Source organism: Athene noctua, chromosome 30 (genome assembly GCF_965140245.1).
Source record: "Athene noctua chromosome 30, bAthNoc1.hap1.1, whole genome shotgun sequence".
Taxonomy (NCBI): Eukaryota; Metazoa; Chordata; class Aves; order Strigiformes; family Strigidae; genus Athene; species Athene noctua.
In genome coordinates, this window is record NC_134066.1 from 2166742 (window position 1) to 2185026 (window position 18285).

General features: G+C 58.1%; 2 protein-coding genes across 5 annotated transcripts; both read left to right on the plus strand.

The window, feature by feature from the left end:
* The first annotated feature begins 3218 nt into the window (after positions 1 to 3218).
* On the plus strand, positions 3219 to 17692 carry GPD1 (glycerol-3-phosphate dehydrogenase 1). Of its 3 annotated transcripts, XM_074929432.1 has the most exons (9): positions 3219 to 3236; positions 11895 to 11923; positions 12058 to 12235; positions 12800 to 12940; positions 13246 to 13384; positions 14270 to 14382; positions 14697 to 14930; positions 15096 to 15202; positions 15774 to 17691. In XM_074929432.1, exons 1-9 carry the CDS (start codon positions 3219 to 3221, stop codon positions 15868 to 15870), a joined length of 1056 nt encoding a protein of 351 aa, XP_074785533.1. In that variant the 3' UTR covers positions 15871 to 17691. The 3 variants fall into 3 exon arrangements, with proteins under 3 accessions (XP_074785533.1, XP_074785534.1, XP_074785532.1); XM_074929433.1 differs by lacking the exon at positions 3219 to 3236 and having other exon boundaries at positions 11826 to 11923; positions 12869 to 12940; positions 15774 to 17692; XM_074929431.1 differs by lacking the exon at positions 3219 to 3236 and having other exon boundaries at positions 11826 to 11923; positions 15774 to 17690.
* On the plus strand, positions 3598 to 11005 carry SMARCD1 (SWI/SNF related BAF chromatin remodeling complex subunit D1). 2 transcript variants are annotated; one of them, XM_074929429.1, is made up of 13 exons: positions 3598 to 3776; positions 3903 to 4090; positions 5565 to 5607; positions 5704 to 5826; positions 6098 to 6220; positions 6710 to 6826; positions 7145 to 7246; positions 7331 to 7492; positions 7606 to 7703; positions 8118 to 8253; positions 8615 to 8737; positions 8986 to 9087; positions 9292 to 11005. In XM_074929429.1, exons 1-13 carry the CDS (start codon positions 3609 to 3611, stop codon positions 9343 to 9345), a joined length of 1539 nt encoding a protein of 512 aa, XP_074785530.1. In that variant the 5' UTR covers positions 3598 to 3608; the 3' UTR covers positions 9346 to 11005. The 2 variants fall into 2 exon arrangements, with proteins under 2 accessions (XP_074785530.1, XP_074785531.1); XM_074929430.1 differs by lacking the exon at positions 8615 to 8737.
* Positions 17693 to 18285: the final 593 nt, after the last annotated feature.

Genomic DNA, 18285 nt, shown 5'->3' on the forward strand with positions numbered 1-18285 from the left:
GCTGATGTGGAAGAGCCACGATGGCTTTGTCCCCTCCGAGCTGATGTGGAAGAGCCACGCTGGCTTTGTCCCCTCCGAGCTGATGTGGAAGAGCCACGATGGCTTTGTCCCCTCCGAGCTGATGTGGAAGAGTCACGATGGCTTTGTCCCCTCGAAACTGATGTGGAAGAGCCACGATGGCTTTGTCCCCTCAGAGCTGATGTGGAAGAGCCACGATGGCTTTGTCCCCTCGAAACTGATGTGGAAGAGCCACGATGGCTTTGTCCCCTCAGAGCTGATGTGGAAGAGCCACGATGGCTTTGTCCCCTCGGAGCTGATGTGGAAGAGTCACGTTGGCTTTGTCCTACGCTGAGCGCTGTGCCAACACGGTGGTTGCTCTGGGCACCAGCCCGCTGCCCGTGAACACGCCCTGAGGGACGCTTAGGAGGGAGGATGGGAACTGACTTCTGCTCTCAAGCAGGAGGAGGAGAATTAACATATGCAGAGCTGCTAATCTTTGACAACTCTAACACTTTGGTGGTTTGGGACAGCAGAAATGAGTCACTAGCTTGAATATCACCTGGTTTTAATTTAACCAAGTTAGTAGCAGTTGTAGCATGAGCCATATGTAAACACACTTTTTCTCCTACAAATTCCCAGCTACGAAGAGCAAAAGTAATGTGTCAGATCCAACACCGGGCACCCGAAAAAGCCTTCAGGACCCCATGGAGACTGAATAATAGTGAGTGGGCAGTGGGCAAGGAATAATGAAATGCCAGACTCCCCCTGGTCCCTTGGCTCGGGCCACATCCCTCTCGTTCCTGGAAATGGCAGACAGGTGCTTTGCATTTAAACTAGAACGGTCTTATGGCTGTTCTGGCCCTTCTCTGCCAGAGCTGGTGCTGCAGAGGCCATAGGGTGGGCTTTGAATAGGAACAAGATAATATAGCTGAGCCCAGAAGGGAGTTAATGAACCTAAATTAATTGCAGCCAGCTCCTGTGAGTAGCTGGAGCAGCTGCCGGTGCGCAGCGGCACTCGCAGCCGCTCCTGCTGCAGGGGGCAGGCGGTGACCCCGTCTCTGCACGCCGTAATCGCTTCCCCAGCTTCTCCATTAACCTGCTGGGCTGCGCTGGGAGCGGGTCACCCCGTCCATCTGTCACAGGAGCAGCCCCAGCCCCAGCGCGGCCGTCCGAGGCTTCTGCTGCCGCTGGACGCGATGGCTGCGAGCGCCAGCCTGGGCCGGAGGGGCCTGGGGGCCAAGGGCAGCGCAGCCGGCGCAGGGAGCCTGCCCGGACACCGACCCGGCAGCTCTCGGATACGGAGCAGAAAAGCTGCACGTTTGCAGGCCCCGACGTGCAGCGTCAGAGCGTCGCAGGACGGCGTGGGGGGCCGGGGAGCTTCGGCCGGGTTGGGATTACGGCGGGTGCCGGGCGCGGGGCTGGCAGCCTGCAAAGCGTGTGGCCACCTCTGAGGCTCGGGGGTGCGAGACTCGGGCTGTGCACGAGACGAGGAGTTAATTCCATTTCACGGGAAGCGTCCCTGGTGTGACACACCTAGGCCTGAGACGCTGGGAAGCACCTGCCCGCGCGCCGCTGTGTTTACCCCGCGGATTGTGTGGCTGCTGCAACCCCACAGAGCGAGGATTAATCATGCGACGCGCACAGAACCACGGCAGAGATAGCATCACCTCTTCTCCTCCCTGGCAATAATTCCCGGTTACCACTCGCTCACTGCTAAAGCTGCCAGCAGAAACAGGCGCTGGGATATAATTACACAGTCCTGGATGCTGCTCGGCTGCCTGGAGCCAGAGCCATCCTGGCTGGGGAAGGAGGTGTCAGAGGAGCTGCCTTGTGCCAGCAGGTGCAGTAAAAGGAAGGTGCACAGGGTAGCGTTTCGCAAACCATTTCCACTGGGAGGAGTGAAGCAACCGAACCCTCAGGGCAGAAGGAAGGACAAGCGTAAGGAGACACTGAGCCAAGGAAACCGGGGTTGTTTTCTCCTTGTGTTTCTTACACAAGGCAGCTGGTATCAGGGGACAGAGAGCACTCTTGGGGACGGAGGGCTGGGGTCGCTCCCAGCTCAGCTCGTGCAGTTTGGGGGGGTCTCTCAGGACCCTGCAGCTCCCCCGCTCCCTGCGCCAGGCTGAGCAGCGCTCCGAGTGCCACCTCCCTCTCGGAATTTCTCAGGTCAGCCCTTGATTTCGGTCGCTCTCACCCCGCCTCGCTCCGCACGTCCCTCCCAGGAGGGCCAGGCAGCTTTCCAGCCTGCCCCAAAGGCTCCTGCCAGGCTTTAAGTCTCAGTCAAACTTGCATCTGAACAATACAGAGCAGATAAGTTCCACTGCTTTTCCTCCCCATGAATATTTCATAAGGCTGCTGGGCGCCAAGCCTGTCGGAGGTGGCATTAAATTAACTGCACGGACACATGAATGCTGAGGCAACAGTTAATGGCTGTGCTCAAAGCTTCCCATTTTTCACCGAGGATAGGAAATGCCGTACCTGGTAGAAAAGGTGCCACCCCATCCCCACTTCTTCACTCGGCCAACAATGCCATGCACCGTACAGGCCAGCCTCCAAAATGACCCGTGATTATCATTAATTGCTTAACACGTACTTGCGGCGTGACTGCTCGCTTGGCTTTTATCACAGATCAATGCTGCCTGAATTTGTGTCCCTTTTCTCACCGAGCAACCCCAAGGAGGAGCGCTCCAAGGAATAAAGAACTTAATGCTAATACTTGCAGAAAGCGGCTTTTAATTCTAAAATCACGCTTTCCGTAGCAACCCAAGTCACTGTCAAGGGAGGTAGGAAGCCTGTTCCCGGGTGCTCGGCCTAACCCTGAACAAACTGCCTGTGCGTTTATGCCCCCATGAGCTCGCTTCCTAAGGCACTGAGGATGGCAGCTCTGGGGCGAGGTGTCACTGCCCCGGCTGCGTGCCGGGGTCCATCCCCGGGGCAGGGAAAGGCACCTTCCTCCGAGCGCATCCCAGAGCAGGGGAGGCTTCGGGACCAGCATCTCCTGCAACAGGCGCGTATTTATCAGAGTGAGAGCTACAGTTATGGCCTGGCAAGTGTGAGACCGGCACCCCGACCCTCCTCAACTCCAGGGCGGCTCCGACTGTAACTCCCGTGTGGCAGCTCCGACAGCTGCGGTGGGAATCAGCCGGGGTAAATTATCACAGGGGAGATCAGAACGAGCGCGATGTCGGCGGGGGTAGGTAGACGGGTCCCTGAGCTCGATGGCTGCCAGCCCAAGGGTTCCAGGCCCTGCCAATTCTCTTCCAGGTGGTTTTGCGCGGAGATGGGAGCCCCCAGCACTCAGCCTCTCCCACCCTGCTCCTCCTACCACCATGGCCCTCGCAACTGCCCCGTAAACATTGTCCCCTATGGACCCCATGCCCTTCCTGCCCCCCCAGGACCCTGCCCCAAGGCCCTGCCCCGTCCCGCAGAGCCCCAGGACCCCGCACCCCGCCGCGGCCCCAGCGCCCCCCCGGCCCCGGCCGCAGCGCCCGGGACCTCCGGGCAGCAGAGGGCGGCGGCTGCGGGCGGCGCCTCTCTAGCGCGGCCCCCGCGCTGCCTCTCTATGACGCACTTCCGGTTCCGGCCTGCTCCCCTTTGTGCTGGAGAAGATGGCGGCGCGGGCGGGCTTCCAGTCGGTGACTCCCAGCGGCGGCGGCGGTGGGGCCGCTGCCGGAGCCGGTGCGCTGGGACCGGGCACGCCGGGCGGGCCGGTGCGCATGGGCCCGGCTCCGGGACAGGGCCTGTACCGCTCGCCGCTGCCGGGAGCCGCCTACCCGGTGAGGCGGGGGAGGGGCCGGCGGGGGCGCGCGGACCGGCGCTGCGCGGGGCGGGGCGGGAGGGAGCGGGGGCGGCGGGGACGGGCCCTCTCGGCGGACACTGGACCCGTTTTCTTCTCTCCGCAGCGCCCCGGAATGTTACCGGGCAGCCGGCTGGCGCCGCAGGGCCCTTCCATGGGGCCGCCCGGTTACGGCGGGAGCCCGGCGGTGCGGCCCGGGATGGCGCAGGCCAGCCTGGACCAGGCCCGCAAGAGACCGGCGCCGCAGCAGCTCCAGCAGGTGCAACCGCAGGCCGTGCCCAACCGCAATCACAAGTAAGGGCCGGTGTCCCCGGGCAACGGGGCCATCCCGGCGCGTCCCTCCCTGGGCAGCGGGGACGTGCTCGGGAACGGGGGACATCCCTCCCAGGCGGCGGCACGGAGGCGTTGCATCTCTCCCCGAGGGCTCTACGGGGAGAGGTGGGGTTTGGGGGTGCGGGCAGGCACCCCCGAAATTGGGGAGTAAGCGGTGAGCTCTCGCTGAAACGGGGAGTTTGCCGGGCGCGGTGGGGAGCGGCGGGCGCTGGGTTGGTGTCATCGTCTGCCTGCGCTCAGCGGCACAAAGCTTTGCTCTTCGGCTTGGCCGGGGCGCTCTGCCTGCGTGCTGCGCTTGGGCTGCACCCAGAGCAGGGTGGGCACAGGGCGAGGGGGGGGATTCTCCCCTCTGCTCCGCTCTGGGAGACCCCCCTGCAGGGCCGGGCCCAGCTCTGGGGCACCAACAGCAGAAGGACACGGACCTGCTCGAGCGGGGCCAGAGGAGGCCACGGAGATGCTGGGGGGGCTGGAGCCCCCCTGTGAGGACAGGCTGGGAGAGTTGGGGGGTTCAGCTGGAGGAGAGAAGGCTCCGGGGAGACCTTAGAGTGGCCCCCCAGGGCTGAAAGGGGCTGCGGGAAGGCTGAGGAGGGATTCTTTATCAGGGGTGTAGGGATAGGATGAGGGGTGACGGTTTTAAACTGACAGGGAGTGGATTTAGGTGAGATAGGAGGAAGAAATTCTTCCCCGTGAGGGGGGTGAGGCCCTGGCACAGGCTGCCCAGAGAAGCTGTGGCTGCCCCCTCCCCGGGAGGGTTCAAGGCCAGGTTGGACGGGGCTTTGGGCAACCTGGGCTAGTGGAAGGTGGCCCTGCCCGGGGCGGGGGGGGGTGGGACGGGATGATCTTTAAGGTCGTTTCTATGAGTCTGTGTTTTCATGGCAGCTTCTCGTTGGGTGGCTGAAAGGGACATCAGCTTCCCTGTGCAGCTCCTCTGGGAGAGGGGGGGCTTCCAGCAGATAAAAGAATAACGTGCAGCTGCTGGACAAGAGCAAGTTTATGTTACATTTCTGGCAGTATAATGTGATGTGTCAGTAATTCATCCCTTGATTTAAAGTGTGTCTCCTAGAAAAGTCAATCTGAAGCTAATTGAGGGTAGAGTCACTCTGGTTAGGCGTTATCTCAGTACACCCTTTCCAACTTGACGTAACCCCTCTTTCTGAGCTCTCGTAGGGGATGTGAAATGTTCAGGTAATCAGTTAGTCACACTGCTGCAGGGTTTGTCAGCTCTGCGGCGGTGGGGAATAAAAAGAGCCTGACTGTGCTGATGGTAACGATAAGTGCCTCTGAAAATGAGAGCCTGGGCCCGAGACAGGCATCCAGGCTAAGCGCTAAGCCAGAGAATAAGCCGTTGTCTTTCTCCCGTTGTGAACGCCTGCAGTTAATTTGCAGGAGGTGGTTGCCGTGTTAATGCCTGTGTGTGCATCTTCTTCCTTAACAGCGCTAAAAAGAAGAAGATGGCTGACAAAATTCTACCTCAGAGGGTGAGTGGCCCGTGCAGGTGCAGCCGGGGTTGCTACGAAGTAAGCTGGAGAAGTGGGGGGAAGCTGAGGGTGATTTGCATTCTTGATTGCCTGCAGATTCGTGAACTCGTACCTGAGTCTCAGGCCTATATGGACTTGCTGGCCTTTGAAAGGAAGTTGGACCAGACGATCATGAGGAAACGCTTGGATATCCAGGAGGCTTTGAAGCGCCCCATTAAGGTATGGGAGGGCTGCGTTCGTTATCAGACACTAATCTTTAATTAAGATGGCAGGAGGGCACTGACGCTTGGGTCGTGTCGCTCTGAGCGGGGCCTGTCAGGAATCTTAATGCTCCAGATGTAGCCAGGGAGTGGAACCAGAAGTGCCTCTTTCCTTGCTGCCTGCCCTGAGACAGGCAGCTAAAGGCATTAAGCTTAGTTTTAGCAGAACACAGCAAGGTAGTCAGCCATTTATTTCAGAATTAACACGGAGACGATGCTTTTTCTCTTAGCAAAAACGAAAGCTACGTATTTTTATCTCCAATACCTTCAATCCAGCCAAGTCGGATGCAGAGGATGGTGAAGGAACAGTCGCCTCCTGGGAGCTTCGGGTGGAAGGGCGGCTGCTGGAAGATGTAAGTGTGAAATAACCAACCACAGAGGTGACTTTATGGATCTGCAATTGGCAATTAAACCAGTTTTTTAATGTCTGAGAGCGTAGCTAGGGGCTTGATATCCTCCTTCATCTCTGTTTTCCAAGGAGTCTGATGGTGACAAGACCGAGAGCCCAACTTGGAGACCGATGGGTAACCCCACGGCAGGACATGAGTTATACACATGCCTATAGCTATAAGAGCGATGGTGAGAGCAGAGCAGGGACGCTCGTGTACCCTGGCTCTGAGAACCAGGGCACATGCGCTCTATGCAATTGCTGAGTGATTTAATTCCTGCAAGCTCATCTTTTAACTCCAGTCTTTCACTTTCTGACTTGGAACTTGATTTTTCAAGCACACGTTGGTGAATTTAGGTGTTCAGAACTTAAAGGAACGCTGTCATGCACGGTGGCTTTGCTTGAGTGCTGAGACTTGCTGTCCTAACACTTTTCCTTCCTGTGTTGCTTGCAGTCTGCTTTGTCCAAATATGATGCCACCAAGCAGAAAAGAAAGTTCTCATCCTTCTTTAAATCTCTGGTCATTGAACTTGATAAAGACCTGTATGGCCCTGACAATCACCTAGTAGAGGTGAGCTTCTTTTTGCTGTGTTACCTCTGAAAATGGGTTGGTGTTTCAGCAGACAGGGCTTGTGTATCACTTGTAACTTGAGAGGTGGGGATACTTCAGGCTTGAACAAGTGGCTGGGAGCCAGGAGCTCTTGAATTCTTACCTGAGCTTTTCCTCTGACTTGCTGGGGGTCTGAACAAACGTATTAACTCTTGTTTCTGGCTGTAAGTGGGAATAAGGTGAACTTTCTCTAGGTGGGTGGGATTTACTGGCAGCCAAGCAGCAGGAGCGCAGGGAACCGAGTGTGGGGGTGCTTCTAAATGTCCTCTCCTGTTGCAGTGGCACAGGACTGCCACAACTCAGGAGACAGATGGCTTCCAGGTGAAGAGGCCGGGAGATGTAAATGTGCGCTGTACTGTCCTCCTGATGCTGGATTACCAGGTGAGATGGTGGGAGTGACAGTGCCGGGCGAGTGGTGGTGGCTGTGTCCGTGCCCATCTCACCTTTCTGTGCTTTTTGTCTCAGCCTCCCCAGTTCAAACTGGATCCCCGCTTGGCTCGTCTCCTGGGGATCCACACTCAGACCCGTCCCGTGATCATCCAGGCGCTGTGGCAATATATCAAGACCCACAAGCTCCAGGACCCCCACGAGCGGGAGTACGTCATCTGTGACAAATACCTCCAGCAGGTAAAGGGACAGGAAAGTGCCCGGGACAGGCGGCTCTTCAGCTTGTGTCAGCAGTCAGCGATGGCTGGCGCTGAGCTGCCCTTCCTTTCCTTAGCCCTGTGTTTCTGCCACAGATATTTGAATCTCAGCGGATGAAGTTCTCTGAAATCCCGCAAAGACTTCACGCCTTGCTTATGCCCCCAGAACCGATCATCATTAATCACGTGATCAGGTGAGGCTGGGCCGCTTGGCTTCCCGTTTCTGGGGAGAGGAGCGGAAGGGATGGATGAGGCTGGCCCAGGAGGGCGGTGTAACACGTTCTCATTCTCAGCAGCAGTTCCCGTGTTGCCTGTCGTTGGTTCTTTGTACAAGACCAGCCGCCTCTTTTCACTTACCACATCCCTCTTTTCCACAGGGCACTTCCCACCTTCGTGCCGTCCTTTTTGTTACACTTTTGTAGACAGAAAGCTGCTTGGAACAGTCACTCGATCCTTGTGCTGCAAAGCCTTCAGCAGAGCTTTGCTGCTTGGTGTTGGCGCTGAAGCTAACGCTACTGTGGCTTGTCCCTGCTTGCATCCTCAAGGAGCTACAATTTGGTGCTTTCTTGAGCTGCTCACTTATTTCAGCATCTTGTGTTTGCCCCTAGTGTTGACCCAAATGACCAGAAGAAAACAGCTTGCTATGACATTGATGTGGAGGTGGATGATACATTGAAAACTCAGATGAATTCCTTTCTGCTATCCACAGCCAGTCAACAGGAAATTGCTGCTCTGGATAACAAGGTAGGAAGAGCTCCTGCAGGCCTGCCCTCCTCTGGGTGGGGTAGGATTGTGCCTCTGGAGCAGGTGAGCCCTGAACAGGCCAGGAGTTCAGCCTTGCTCGGTTGTGCATTTGGAAGCTGGAGTGGGGTAAGCCGTGCTTACAAAGAGATGGCTTTACCTGGAAGCGTAGTTTTAAAGCAAACGGTCAGTGGGAAAATTGGTAATAATTAGAACAGGAAACTGGGAATTGAAAATCCTGTCTGATAGGTGTAGGTCAACCAGGGAGTCTTAAGAATTTGCCTTCATGTGTTGGGTGTCCTGATGTTTCTGTCTGACTCTTTTCCCTACTCAGCACTTTAGTTGCTGTGCTTCTCTCCTTCAGATTCATGAAACAATAGAGACAATTAACCAGCTGAAGACCCAGCGTGAGTTCATGCTGAGCTTTGCCCGAGATCCTCAGGGCTTCATCAACGACTGGCTACAGTCCCAGTGCCGGGATTTAAAGGTAAAAGCTTTGACTTGTGTGGAAGGTGGATCCAGTCACACGCTCCCCTCATTATAACCGGCTCCCACAGAGAGAGAGAGAGAGGCAATTTCCTGCTCAGAAAGCGAGACTAGAATTGGAGTCAAGCGTAAGAACCTGACCTGATTGTACTGAAATGTCTTTGAGGAAAGGGGAGGGGGTGGGGGTTTGCTCAGCACAGCCAGAGCTTTTTGCACTCCCTGAACTGTTTTGTCCTTTGTGCTCTGCAGACAATGACCGATGTCGTTGGGAATCCTGAAGAGGAGCGTAGAGCTGAGTTCTACTTCCAGCCGTGGGCTCAGGAAGCTGTGTGCAGATACTTCTACTCCAAGGTGAGTGTCCCCTGCTCCGTACCCGGTGGCTCGACGTACCTGCCTCTCCTCGGGGGCAGAGGCTGCCGGTGGGAGGTGGCAGCACTAAGCTCCTCTCGCAGACTCGCGGGTCCCAGCTGAGTTCACCCTTTTCCCATGTTGCTCGGACGCCGTGTGCTGCACCATCCCAGCATGTCAGTGCTGAGCCTCTGCCTCCTCTTGCAGGTGCAGCAGAGACGGCAGGAACTGGAGCAGGCCCTGGGGATCCGGAACACATAGGCCGCTCCGCTCCTCCCCGGCCGGAAGGCATCACAGCTGTTTGTGGAGACGGAGCTGTTAAGGCTCACAGAACCCCACGCCGGCAGCGAGCCCCGCATCATTACCCATCCTGGCATTGTCCCTGCTGGGGCAGCTCCAGGACACCTGGGGTCTTCTGGGGTGTGGCAAGCAGACGGGCTCCATCGAGCACACATTTCTACCTGGTTTTCTTCTTGACTGTTGCCTTGTCAGTCCCAAGGCTTCCGAGAGCCTCCCCTTGACTCCGCACTGCCCGTAGTGTCCCCAGTAGCCAGTACGACTGCTGACTTGGAGCCTTTCTCAAGTTCAGAAACCACAGCCCGTTCCTCCTCAGCTAGCATCTAGTTGTGTGGCGCACGCGAGACCTGGGTCCGGGGAGCCCGGGTCTGCCGTCAGGCGGGAGTTCTGTGGCCGGTCTCTTCCCTGCCGTGTTCTACAGCAAGGTGCCAGGAGCCGTAGCGGGCAGGATGCCTCGAGCTGACATACCTCCCTGCCCTTCTCCCTCGCTCGGAGGGTGCTGCTGCACTGGCCTGCCTCACAGGTCACTCTCCTCCTCGAGGAAGTTACTGGACTGTGTAGAGAATCGCTTCTTCCCTCGTCCCTTTTTCCCTGCCCCGTTCCCTTTGTGTTCTTTGACAGACTGTCCTAGGCCGGGATCACAGGGGAGAGGAGGCGTTGGCTTAACTGCAGGGATGTGGCAGCATTGACTCCTCTGCGCTTCAGCAGCCCGGCGCCCGGGCTTCCAGCACGCTGTCGGGCTGCTCCCCTGCCCTGCGCCAGGGAGAGGGGCTGCAGCACCTGCCTGGTGGAATTGTGCTGGGGTGCAGTGGTGTAGGCTCATTCCTTTGGGACACTTACCCTGTGTCACTTCCTGGGGGGACCAGAGGCTCCTTCCTGTGGGTCTGAGGGTGTCACGGGACAGTCTTGGGACTGCACGTGTTAGCAGGTGTTTCCACGCTGAAGCTCCTGTGGTTTTTAGTCAAGTTTTAGGTTCTGGAGCTGCCATAAGGCCCGGCACGGTTCAGGAATGTACAAGTAGATTTTTCTCTACTGTGGGGAATAGCAGCCCAGATGCCTCCTCATGGAATACTAGTACTAGTGAACTAGTGGTCAGGTGTAAGAGAATGGTTTCTCTTAACCTGGCTCTCAGTATTTCTGCTCGGGACTGTAATGCAAATGGACTTGAAAGTTGGTCACATTCTCTTGGAATAGCTGCAAAAACATGTTACTGACAAACCCCCCCACATCCCCGCACCCGGCTTTGGTGTGGTTGGGAAAGTTGCTACGAATTTAGGAGCCTGGGTGGCCCTACTCCTTGTGTCTGTGTTACTACATGTCTGTGAGTAATAGACTCTCGACTTTCCCTTCTCCTTCGCCCCCTTAGGAAATGGCTCCTCTGTGGTACTGGGGTGAAGGTCTTGGTGCTGATGAAGCAGCCCGCTGACTCCTCAGGGTCATCACACGTGAAGGATGCTGAGTACCACGTAGGCAAACATAGCTGTTGCAGAATAACTGCTTTTCTTAACTGAGTATTACGGTTTTTTCCGTGGACCAAAATTTTTTTTTTTTTTTTTGTACTGTATCCTTGTAGACGTCACCCAGTTTTAATAAAAGCCTCCTGTGAAGGAAGCTGTCCTCTCTCCTTCTGTGCTGACAGCAGGCTTTCTCTCAGCAGCTGCCTTCATTTACTCGCCTGGGAAGGGATAGGGTTATCTCTACTTCTTTTTTTTTTTTTTTTTTTTCCTAACAAAGCCAACTGGGTTAAGAGAGTGGAGAGAAAATGTTCTTCATATTTTGACCTTTTATAGAGAGCCTTTCATGTAGGATCTCCTGGCTTGCAGAGTTTGCTGAGCCTTTGCAAAGTGCATTTGTGGTAAATAAGTAACTTAAGCAAAACTGGCAAGCTAGTGGCTGAGCTGCTAATAAAATCTAGACAGCCCCCTTTCCACATTCTGCTGCCTCGCCGAGTTGTGACAGCCTGTTACAAGCCCCATGGCCCGTCCAGCACAATTTTGAGGAGACTATTAAAGTTTATGTACGAGGGTTTGCAGCTCTGCAAAAGGGACGGTACCCGCTCCACCTGCCCGGGTCTGTGGACGCAGGAATGGAATGCTTCAAGGAAAACCTGAGCGCCCTTGTCCTGGGGAAGGCAGAGCTGCTGCTTGTGGCCGTGGGGTCAGGGCAGGAGCTGGGCCCTGGCGCTAAACCAGATGGTTCGTTACTCCTTACCTGCGGGCAGCGGTGCTTGGGAACAGGGGGAGAATAAAATACTCGTGTGCAGGGGAAGGGGGGGGCGAGGCTGGGCAGTCGCACCTCCCCGCCCTGCTGCAATCTGGGCTCTGAGCCATTTCCCACTTGCTCCAGGAGCCCCCGAGCCGCGGGCACCGGCTCCCCGGGGCACGGTGCCCGGTTCCCCCGGGGGTGGGGACGGGGGCGGGGCGGGCCCCCCCCCTGTTCCCACTGGCCTTGAAATAGCGGCGGCGGGCTCAGCACCGCGCAGTGCCCCGGCTCCACGCACCATGGGTGGCAAGAAAGTCTGCGTCGTGGGCTCCGGCAACTGGTGAGCGCCCGCCGCCGGGCACCCCAGTGCCTCTCGGGGCACGGCGTGAGCCCCGCTGCCCCCCCCCCCGCGTTTCGCCAGGCCCCCCGGTGCACCCCGGTGCCCACGGCCACGGCTCTGCTCTGCCCACGCAGGGGCTCGGCCATCGCCAAGATCGCCGGCAGCAACGCGGCGCGGCTGAGCACCTTCGAGAAGCAGGTGAACATGTGGGTGCTGGAGGAGGAGGTGGGCGGCCGGCGCCTCACCGACATCATCAACACGGAGCACGAGAACGTCAAGTACCTGCCAGGGCACAAGCTGCCCCCCAACGTGGTGAGTGTGGCCCGCTGGTGGGCCAGCGCGAGGTGCGGTGCCGAGAGCCGGGCTCTGCTGGGAGCTGCCGGAGCCCCGGCGGGCTGGGCGCTGTGTGTGCGGAGCTGGGGGATGCACCGAGCTGCGCGGGCCTCAGTTACACCCGCCCGGTGACCTTGATCTGCGCTTGGACGAGCTGCAGCCCTGGCTCCTCTCCGTGCCCACCTTTGCCCCCGCTCTGGCATCCCACAGACTGGGCTCGAGGCCACGGGGCTGCCTCGGGGCTGGCAGTGGCAGCACACAGAGAGCCCACGGGGCCCGTGCCCCTCGGCGGGACCCTGCTGAGCTCCCCGGAGGGACCCCGGCTCTTTGCAGCGCTTCTGTGTGACCACCTCGGGCTGGTTTTGCCCTGCTCCAGCCCCTCTCCCCTGCCAGCCCTGGAAGGGAACCTCAGGGCAGTGACTTCATGCCCTTCCTTCACCCCAGCCCCCCAGGGAAGCCCCTGCTCCCCTCGTCCTGCATCGGGGACGCAGTCACCGCACAACTACAGGCACAAGTCCCTGCTGACAGTCACCCTCTCTTCAGGTAGCAGAGCCAGACCTGCTGAAAGCCTGCGCAGGGGCTGACATCCTCCTGTTCGTGGTGCCCCACCAGTTTATTGGCCAAGTCTGTGACCAGCTCAAGGGCCACATGAAGAAAGATGCTGTTGGGGTGTCGCTCATCAAGGTGTGAGCAGGAGGAGGGGCACAGGGCCGAGGGGAAGCCTGGGGGGCTGGAGCAGAAACTGGGCTCCAGAATTACAGGGGGGGATGTGGGGAGAGTGGGAATTGGGGGCAGAGTCTTCATGGGGATTTGGAGTATTGATGGAGAAGGGTGAGGGCACGGAGGGATCTCAAGTGCTGCGAGGAGTGGGGTGCAGCTGAGCACCAGGGGGGCTGTCGGGATGAGCTGGAGTGTTGCAGCACAGGGGAATGAGGGGATTTGGGGAGGGGGGGGGCAGGTGCTCACCTCTGTCCCTGGTTGTCTCACAGGGGGTGGATGAAGGACCAGATGGGCTGAGGCTGATCTCAGACATCATCCACGAGAAACTGGGAATAGAGATGAGCGTCCTCATGGGCGCCAACATCGCTAACGAAGTGGCAGAAGAGAAGTTCTGTGAAACAACCATCGGTAAGGAGCCAACATCCCTCCTCATTAACAGCCTTCGTTTCTGACGAGCAGGAAAAGGCAAAGGGGTGAGCGTGGTGCAGCTTAAACGACTGCTGCCGAGGGTGAGCCGGCCCTTTTTCCCTGCGGAGGCAGCGAGACTCCGTCAGAACTGGATGAACTCACTCACAGGGTTTACGATGCGATTGCTCGCTTCATTAAAAACGGAGTTGTGTCTCTAAAAGCTCCTGCCAGCACGGACTCTGAGCACCGGGCAGTCTGCCTGTGGCACAAATGAAAGGGGTGGATGCTAAGAGACCCTTTAGGAAGCGGAGTTCTTACCTGCGTCTCCTCGGGCTTCAAGGGACGCTCACCTGGATCTCGTGTTACGGCCAGCCAGGGCTGCCTGAAGGTTCAGCCGGTGGCTGTTCCTAACATCCTCCACACTGTGAATCACGCGCAGCAGCCAAAACCAACAGAACGGTTTGCTGGGTTAGAAGTTACAGGATTCAAAGTGTATTTTAAACAAAAGCAAACATGCTGTGCAAGAGGCTGCAGAGGTATGAGCAGAGCGTGGTAGTGCTGTGAGCGCACAGAAAGGCTCTCGCGCAGGATATTGCAGGATCAGGGAGAACAAACCCAGGTTTGCAACCTCTGAAAATACCTTTAATCTACTGGGCACGTCGCTTCTGTCTTGCTTGATGCGGCAGTAGGGATCATCCCCATCTTCTGGGAATTCCAAGGTTGAACCTTTGTTTATCTGCCAGGCAACGTGTGCTTGGCACTTTGTGGACCTGCAAATGTTTACCAGCGCCCATCAGTTGGGCAACAGGTTCCTCTGGCTGCAGGAGAGCAGCACGGTCCTACCTCAGGGTCTTCCCCCATCATCTTCTCCCTTTGTCTTATCAGGCTGCAAGAACATCCAGCACGGGCAGACGCTGAAGGAGCTGATGCAGACACCCAACTTCCGGGTGACGGTGGTGCAGGACGCTGACACCGTGGAGATCTGTGGGGCTCTCAAGGTGGGCGAGCCACTAGCCAGGGTCTGCAGGTCTCGGTTAGCCGGGCTGCAGCTCTCGGGGGCTCTGCAGGGAGCTCTGGGGAGGAGGAGGCTGCCAGGGGAATGAACCCCCCTGGATATTGCGCTGTGGCTCGCTGAGGTGGTTGGGTCAAGGGCCAGGCTTTGGAGGGAACTGCGGGTGCGTCCTCTTCGGCTGCTTGGAGCGTAGGCAGGGCCAGGCAGGAGCCTGTGTTGGGGTCACACAGGCAGCCGTGGGCACAGCAAACCCCTGAGCTCCCCTGGGAACAGACCCCTCCACGCTGCTCTTTTTCCCAGAACGTTGTGGCTGTAGGAGCTGGTTTCTGTGATGGGCTCGGCTACGGAGACAACACGAAGGCGGCCGTGATCCGTCTGGGGCTGATGGAGATGATCGCCTTCGCCAAACTCTTCTGTAAGGGCCCCGTCGCCTCCTCCACCTTCCTGGAGAGCTGCGGGGTGGCTGATCTCATCACCACCTGCTACGGTGGCCGCAACCGCAAGGTGGCTGAGGCTTTTGCCCGCACTGGGAAGGTGAGTGGGGCGGGGAGCAGGCACCCACCGGCTGAGCAGGCACCCACGGGAACCCCCTTAGCACCACGGTGGAGGGGGTCTCACCCGCTGCCGCAGCCTGGCCCTGGGGAGGGGACAGCAGGTGGGGACGCGGGGTCCAGCTCCCTCACTGCTGGGCTGTTCCAGACTATTGAGCAGCTGGAGAAGGAGCTACTGAACGGGCAGAAGCTGCAGGGACCCCCGACGTCTGCCGAGGTGCATCGCATCCTTAAACTCAAGAACATGGTGCATAAGTGAGTGCTGTCGTCTCTCCTGTCTCCTCTTTCGGGGTGGGGTCAGGACCTTTCCTGCGGCTGCGGGAGGGGAAACGCACCCTCAGTGTCTCTGCTGTCCAGGTCAGTCTCTGCACTGCCCACATCAAACCAGCTGGGCAGGACCAGGCTGTCGGTTGAGGCACCGAGCCCCTGTCCTGCCCGCCCCTGCCTGCCCCTGCCCACTCCTGCCCTCTCCTGCCTGCCCCTGCCCACTCCTGTCTGCTTCTGCCCTCTCCTGCCTGCCCCTGCCCACTCCTGCCCTCTCCTGCCTGCCCCTGCCCACTCCTGTCTGCTCCTGCCCTCTCCTGCCTGCCCCTGCCCGCTCCCGCCTGCCCCTGCCCACTCCTGCCTGCCCCTGCCTGCTCCTGCCTGCCCCTGCCTGCTCCTGCCTGCCCCTGCCTGCCCCTGCCCGCTCCTGCCTGCCCCTGCCTGCCCCTGCCCGCTCCTGCCTGCTCCTGCCCACTGCTCCTCACATCGCAAGAAGCTGAGGTGCTGCACTCTGCCAACCGGGGTGACAGGGCAAGGGGTGACTTTGTTCATCTGCCCGCAGGTTCCCCCTCTTCACAGCTGTGTATCAGATCTGCTACGAGGGCAAACCTGTCACCGATGTCATCAAGTGTCTCCAGAACCACCCTGAGCACATGTAAGTGGGCTCTGCCTGGGACACCACCGATCCTGCCGAGCGGAGAGCTCCTGCCCGCGCCAGCTCGCTCTGCTGCTGCAGCCTCGTAAGGAGGCTGGATTTCCTGGGAGCCTTTGCAGAGTGCTGGAAGGGCCCAGGTTCCCCTTCTCAGCCCTGGACACTGCCAGCCTGAGCCTGGCACCTGCACGGAGGTACCTGCTGATCCCTCGCTCCCTCTGAAGGACTCGTTTAAGCTTCTGCTGCTGTCTAGGGTCTGTCCTGAGCGATGCCCGGCGTCTCCTCCTTTCACTTTCTCTCGCCGTGATGGATTCACCTCTCAGAGGGACTCTGCCACGTCGTCCTGATCGATGCGGGCTGTGCAGGAGTTGCTGCTTGAGAGGAGAAGCTTTGCTGTTAGCCCCGCGGGGCCCTTCGCATGATGCCAAGCCCTGTCCTGCTCCCTGCGGTTGCTTTGGGCTCAGCTGGCTCGTGGGGAGGGCCCAGCTCCCTGCCAGGCTCCACCAGCGTGCCTGAAGCTCCTCAGGACTTTCAAAGGGGCCGAGAATCGCTCTTCTTCCCAAGAAGCACAGAAAACAGCACCTTTGCCACCCTGTCGTGCGCTGTTTCCCAGCCACCACCACCTGCCCCTGCCCAACGGTGCGGCCAATGCTTTGTGTGTGAGGGCAGCCCCACCGTGAGGCTTTAGAGCTTGTTTATTTAGATTTTTTTGCTCTCGCTATCAAATCTGGCCCCTGCACCTGGGAAATTCCCCTCTTGTCACAGATTTGCCTGTGCTAAATGCCCCTTGACTGTCCCTGGACAGCCTTTCTCCCTTATGGGTTTGCCCTCTGGCTGGCTTTGGCACGGCAGGGACCAACCGCCCCAAAGTCTTTCTGAGCAGCTGGCAGGCTGTGTAACCCTTGACAGTGAACCCGACAAAGCAGTTAGGTCATGTTGCTTTTAGATGAACGATCCACAGCAGCTTTTTGCCTTCTCTCTGGCTTGCTCCAGTCTCTGCCTTAGCCTGGTCTTTGCTTCTACATGTGGCTTTCAAGGAGCTGAGAAAGCAGGTTCCACACTTATTTTCCCCCACTGCCCTTCCTGTGAGGGTGCTGGAAGCTGCCCACCAGCCCAAGGGGCAGCAAGGGACATGTGATCCACGGGAGGTACAAGGAGACCTCCACCATCACCAGAGAGGACAGAGGTCTCACACCTCGTGCTGTGCCTTTGAGAGTTGCCCCTTGGCCGGCCGGGTGCCACGTGCCCCTCTGGTGCTCTGCAGCTGGCTTGCTCCGCTCGTGTTTGCTCAGGCCAGCGTGTCCAGCTGTTCACTGACCCTGGCAGGCCCGAGCTGCTCCAGGTCTCACTGTCCACCTCCCTTTCAGGTCCTAGTGCCGCTGGGTCTCTGACTAGCAGTGTACTTGATGAACATTTAAAATAATAATAAACTTGGAGAGGAGAGAGGGGACACGCTCTTTGCTCTGGGGCTCCGGTGCATCGTTGTCTTTGGGTTGGTGCCTGCTGGCCTTGCTGAGTGCAGAACAGGGCACTGTCAGTTCCCTCCTGGCTCTGCACCCTTGTGTGCTGTCCCAGAAACAGCAAGAATGCCCCTGCAGGTCACTGTTGAGTCACAACATAACACAGTGTCCCACTTGCCTTTTCTCAGCAGCAGTTCCAGCGTTAAGGGTTGGCTGTAGGACCGCAGAGGGCTGAGGCTGCGATGCTGAACTGGGTACAGAATCCAAACTCTTCTACCTGGGGCCTGCAGGAGCCAGGCCAGGACCCCACTGTGCCTCATCTACCCCAGGCCTCCCCTTCTCTGATGTCTTGGCTTCTTGGGGCATGCTGTGTTGTTTTATTCATCTCTTCCCAACTGCTTTTCCTGGACTTGCCCTCTCCCTGTCTTTCTTTGAAATGCATCTCGTACTGAGTGACCTTTCCAGGACTGTTAGCCCTCTGCTCAGCCTCTTGCTAGGGGAATTTAATCTGCTGGCACTGCAGTTGTTTCTGTGCCTTTTATTAGACATGCTTTCTCACTAGGCACCCTACGACCTTTAAATTCAACTGAGCTATCGTACGGAAAGTAGCCAGCATCAGCTTCCTCTAATGGGGAACTTTATTGAGGTTGGAGGGAAGATAAAGGAAGTCCAGCGTGTTCCTGCAGGGCTGGCACAACTTCTATTCCCTTTGTCTTGAATTGCTTCAGGAATCCCAGCTCAAGCGTTAGACCACGAGGCTCATAATGGAGGGAGGGTGCCTGAGTCTCCTCCCTCCACACGTTGCAGTCTCTCACCTGGGCTTTGCCAAACTCTTGCCAGCACCTGCCTGGAGCTGCAGCAGGATCCGGAATTGTGTTTTAGACTTGCATTTAGCTGTTAGCTTCTCTGCTGTGGAATTGCTTTGTGCATCCCTCCTCGTGTGGGTTCCTCTGACACTGTGG

What these genes read in the sequence shown, in the direction of transcription:
- GPD1 (XM_074929432.1), top strand. An exon ending in ACAAGCTGCCCCCCAACGTG is followed by an intron (nt 12,236 to 12,799) that starts GTGAGTGTGGCC and finishes CCCTCTCTTCAG; the next exon opens with GTAGCAGAGCCAGACCTGCT. An exon ending in AGATCTGTGGGGCTCTCAAG is followed by an intron (nt 14,383 to 14,696) that starts GTGGGCGAGCCA and finishes TCTTTTTCCCAG; the next exon opens with AACGTTGTGGCTGTAGGAGC.
- SMARCD1 (XM_074929429.1), top strand. Translation starts at nt 3,609, where the DNA reads ATGGCGGCGCGGGCGGGCTTCCAGTCGGTGACTCCCAGCGGCGGCGGC. An exon ending in ATCATTAATCACGTGATCAG is followed by an intron (nt 7,704 to 8,117) that starts GTGAGGCTGGGC and finishes GTTTGCCCCTAG; the next exon opens with TGTTGACCCAAATGACCAGA. An exon ending in TTGCTGCTCTGGATAACAAG is followed by an intron (nt 8,254 to 8,614) that starts GTAGGAAGAGCT and finishes TCTCTCCTTCAG; the next exon opens with ATTCATGAAACAATAGAGAC.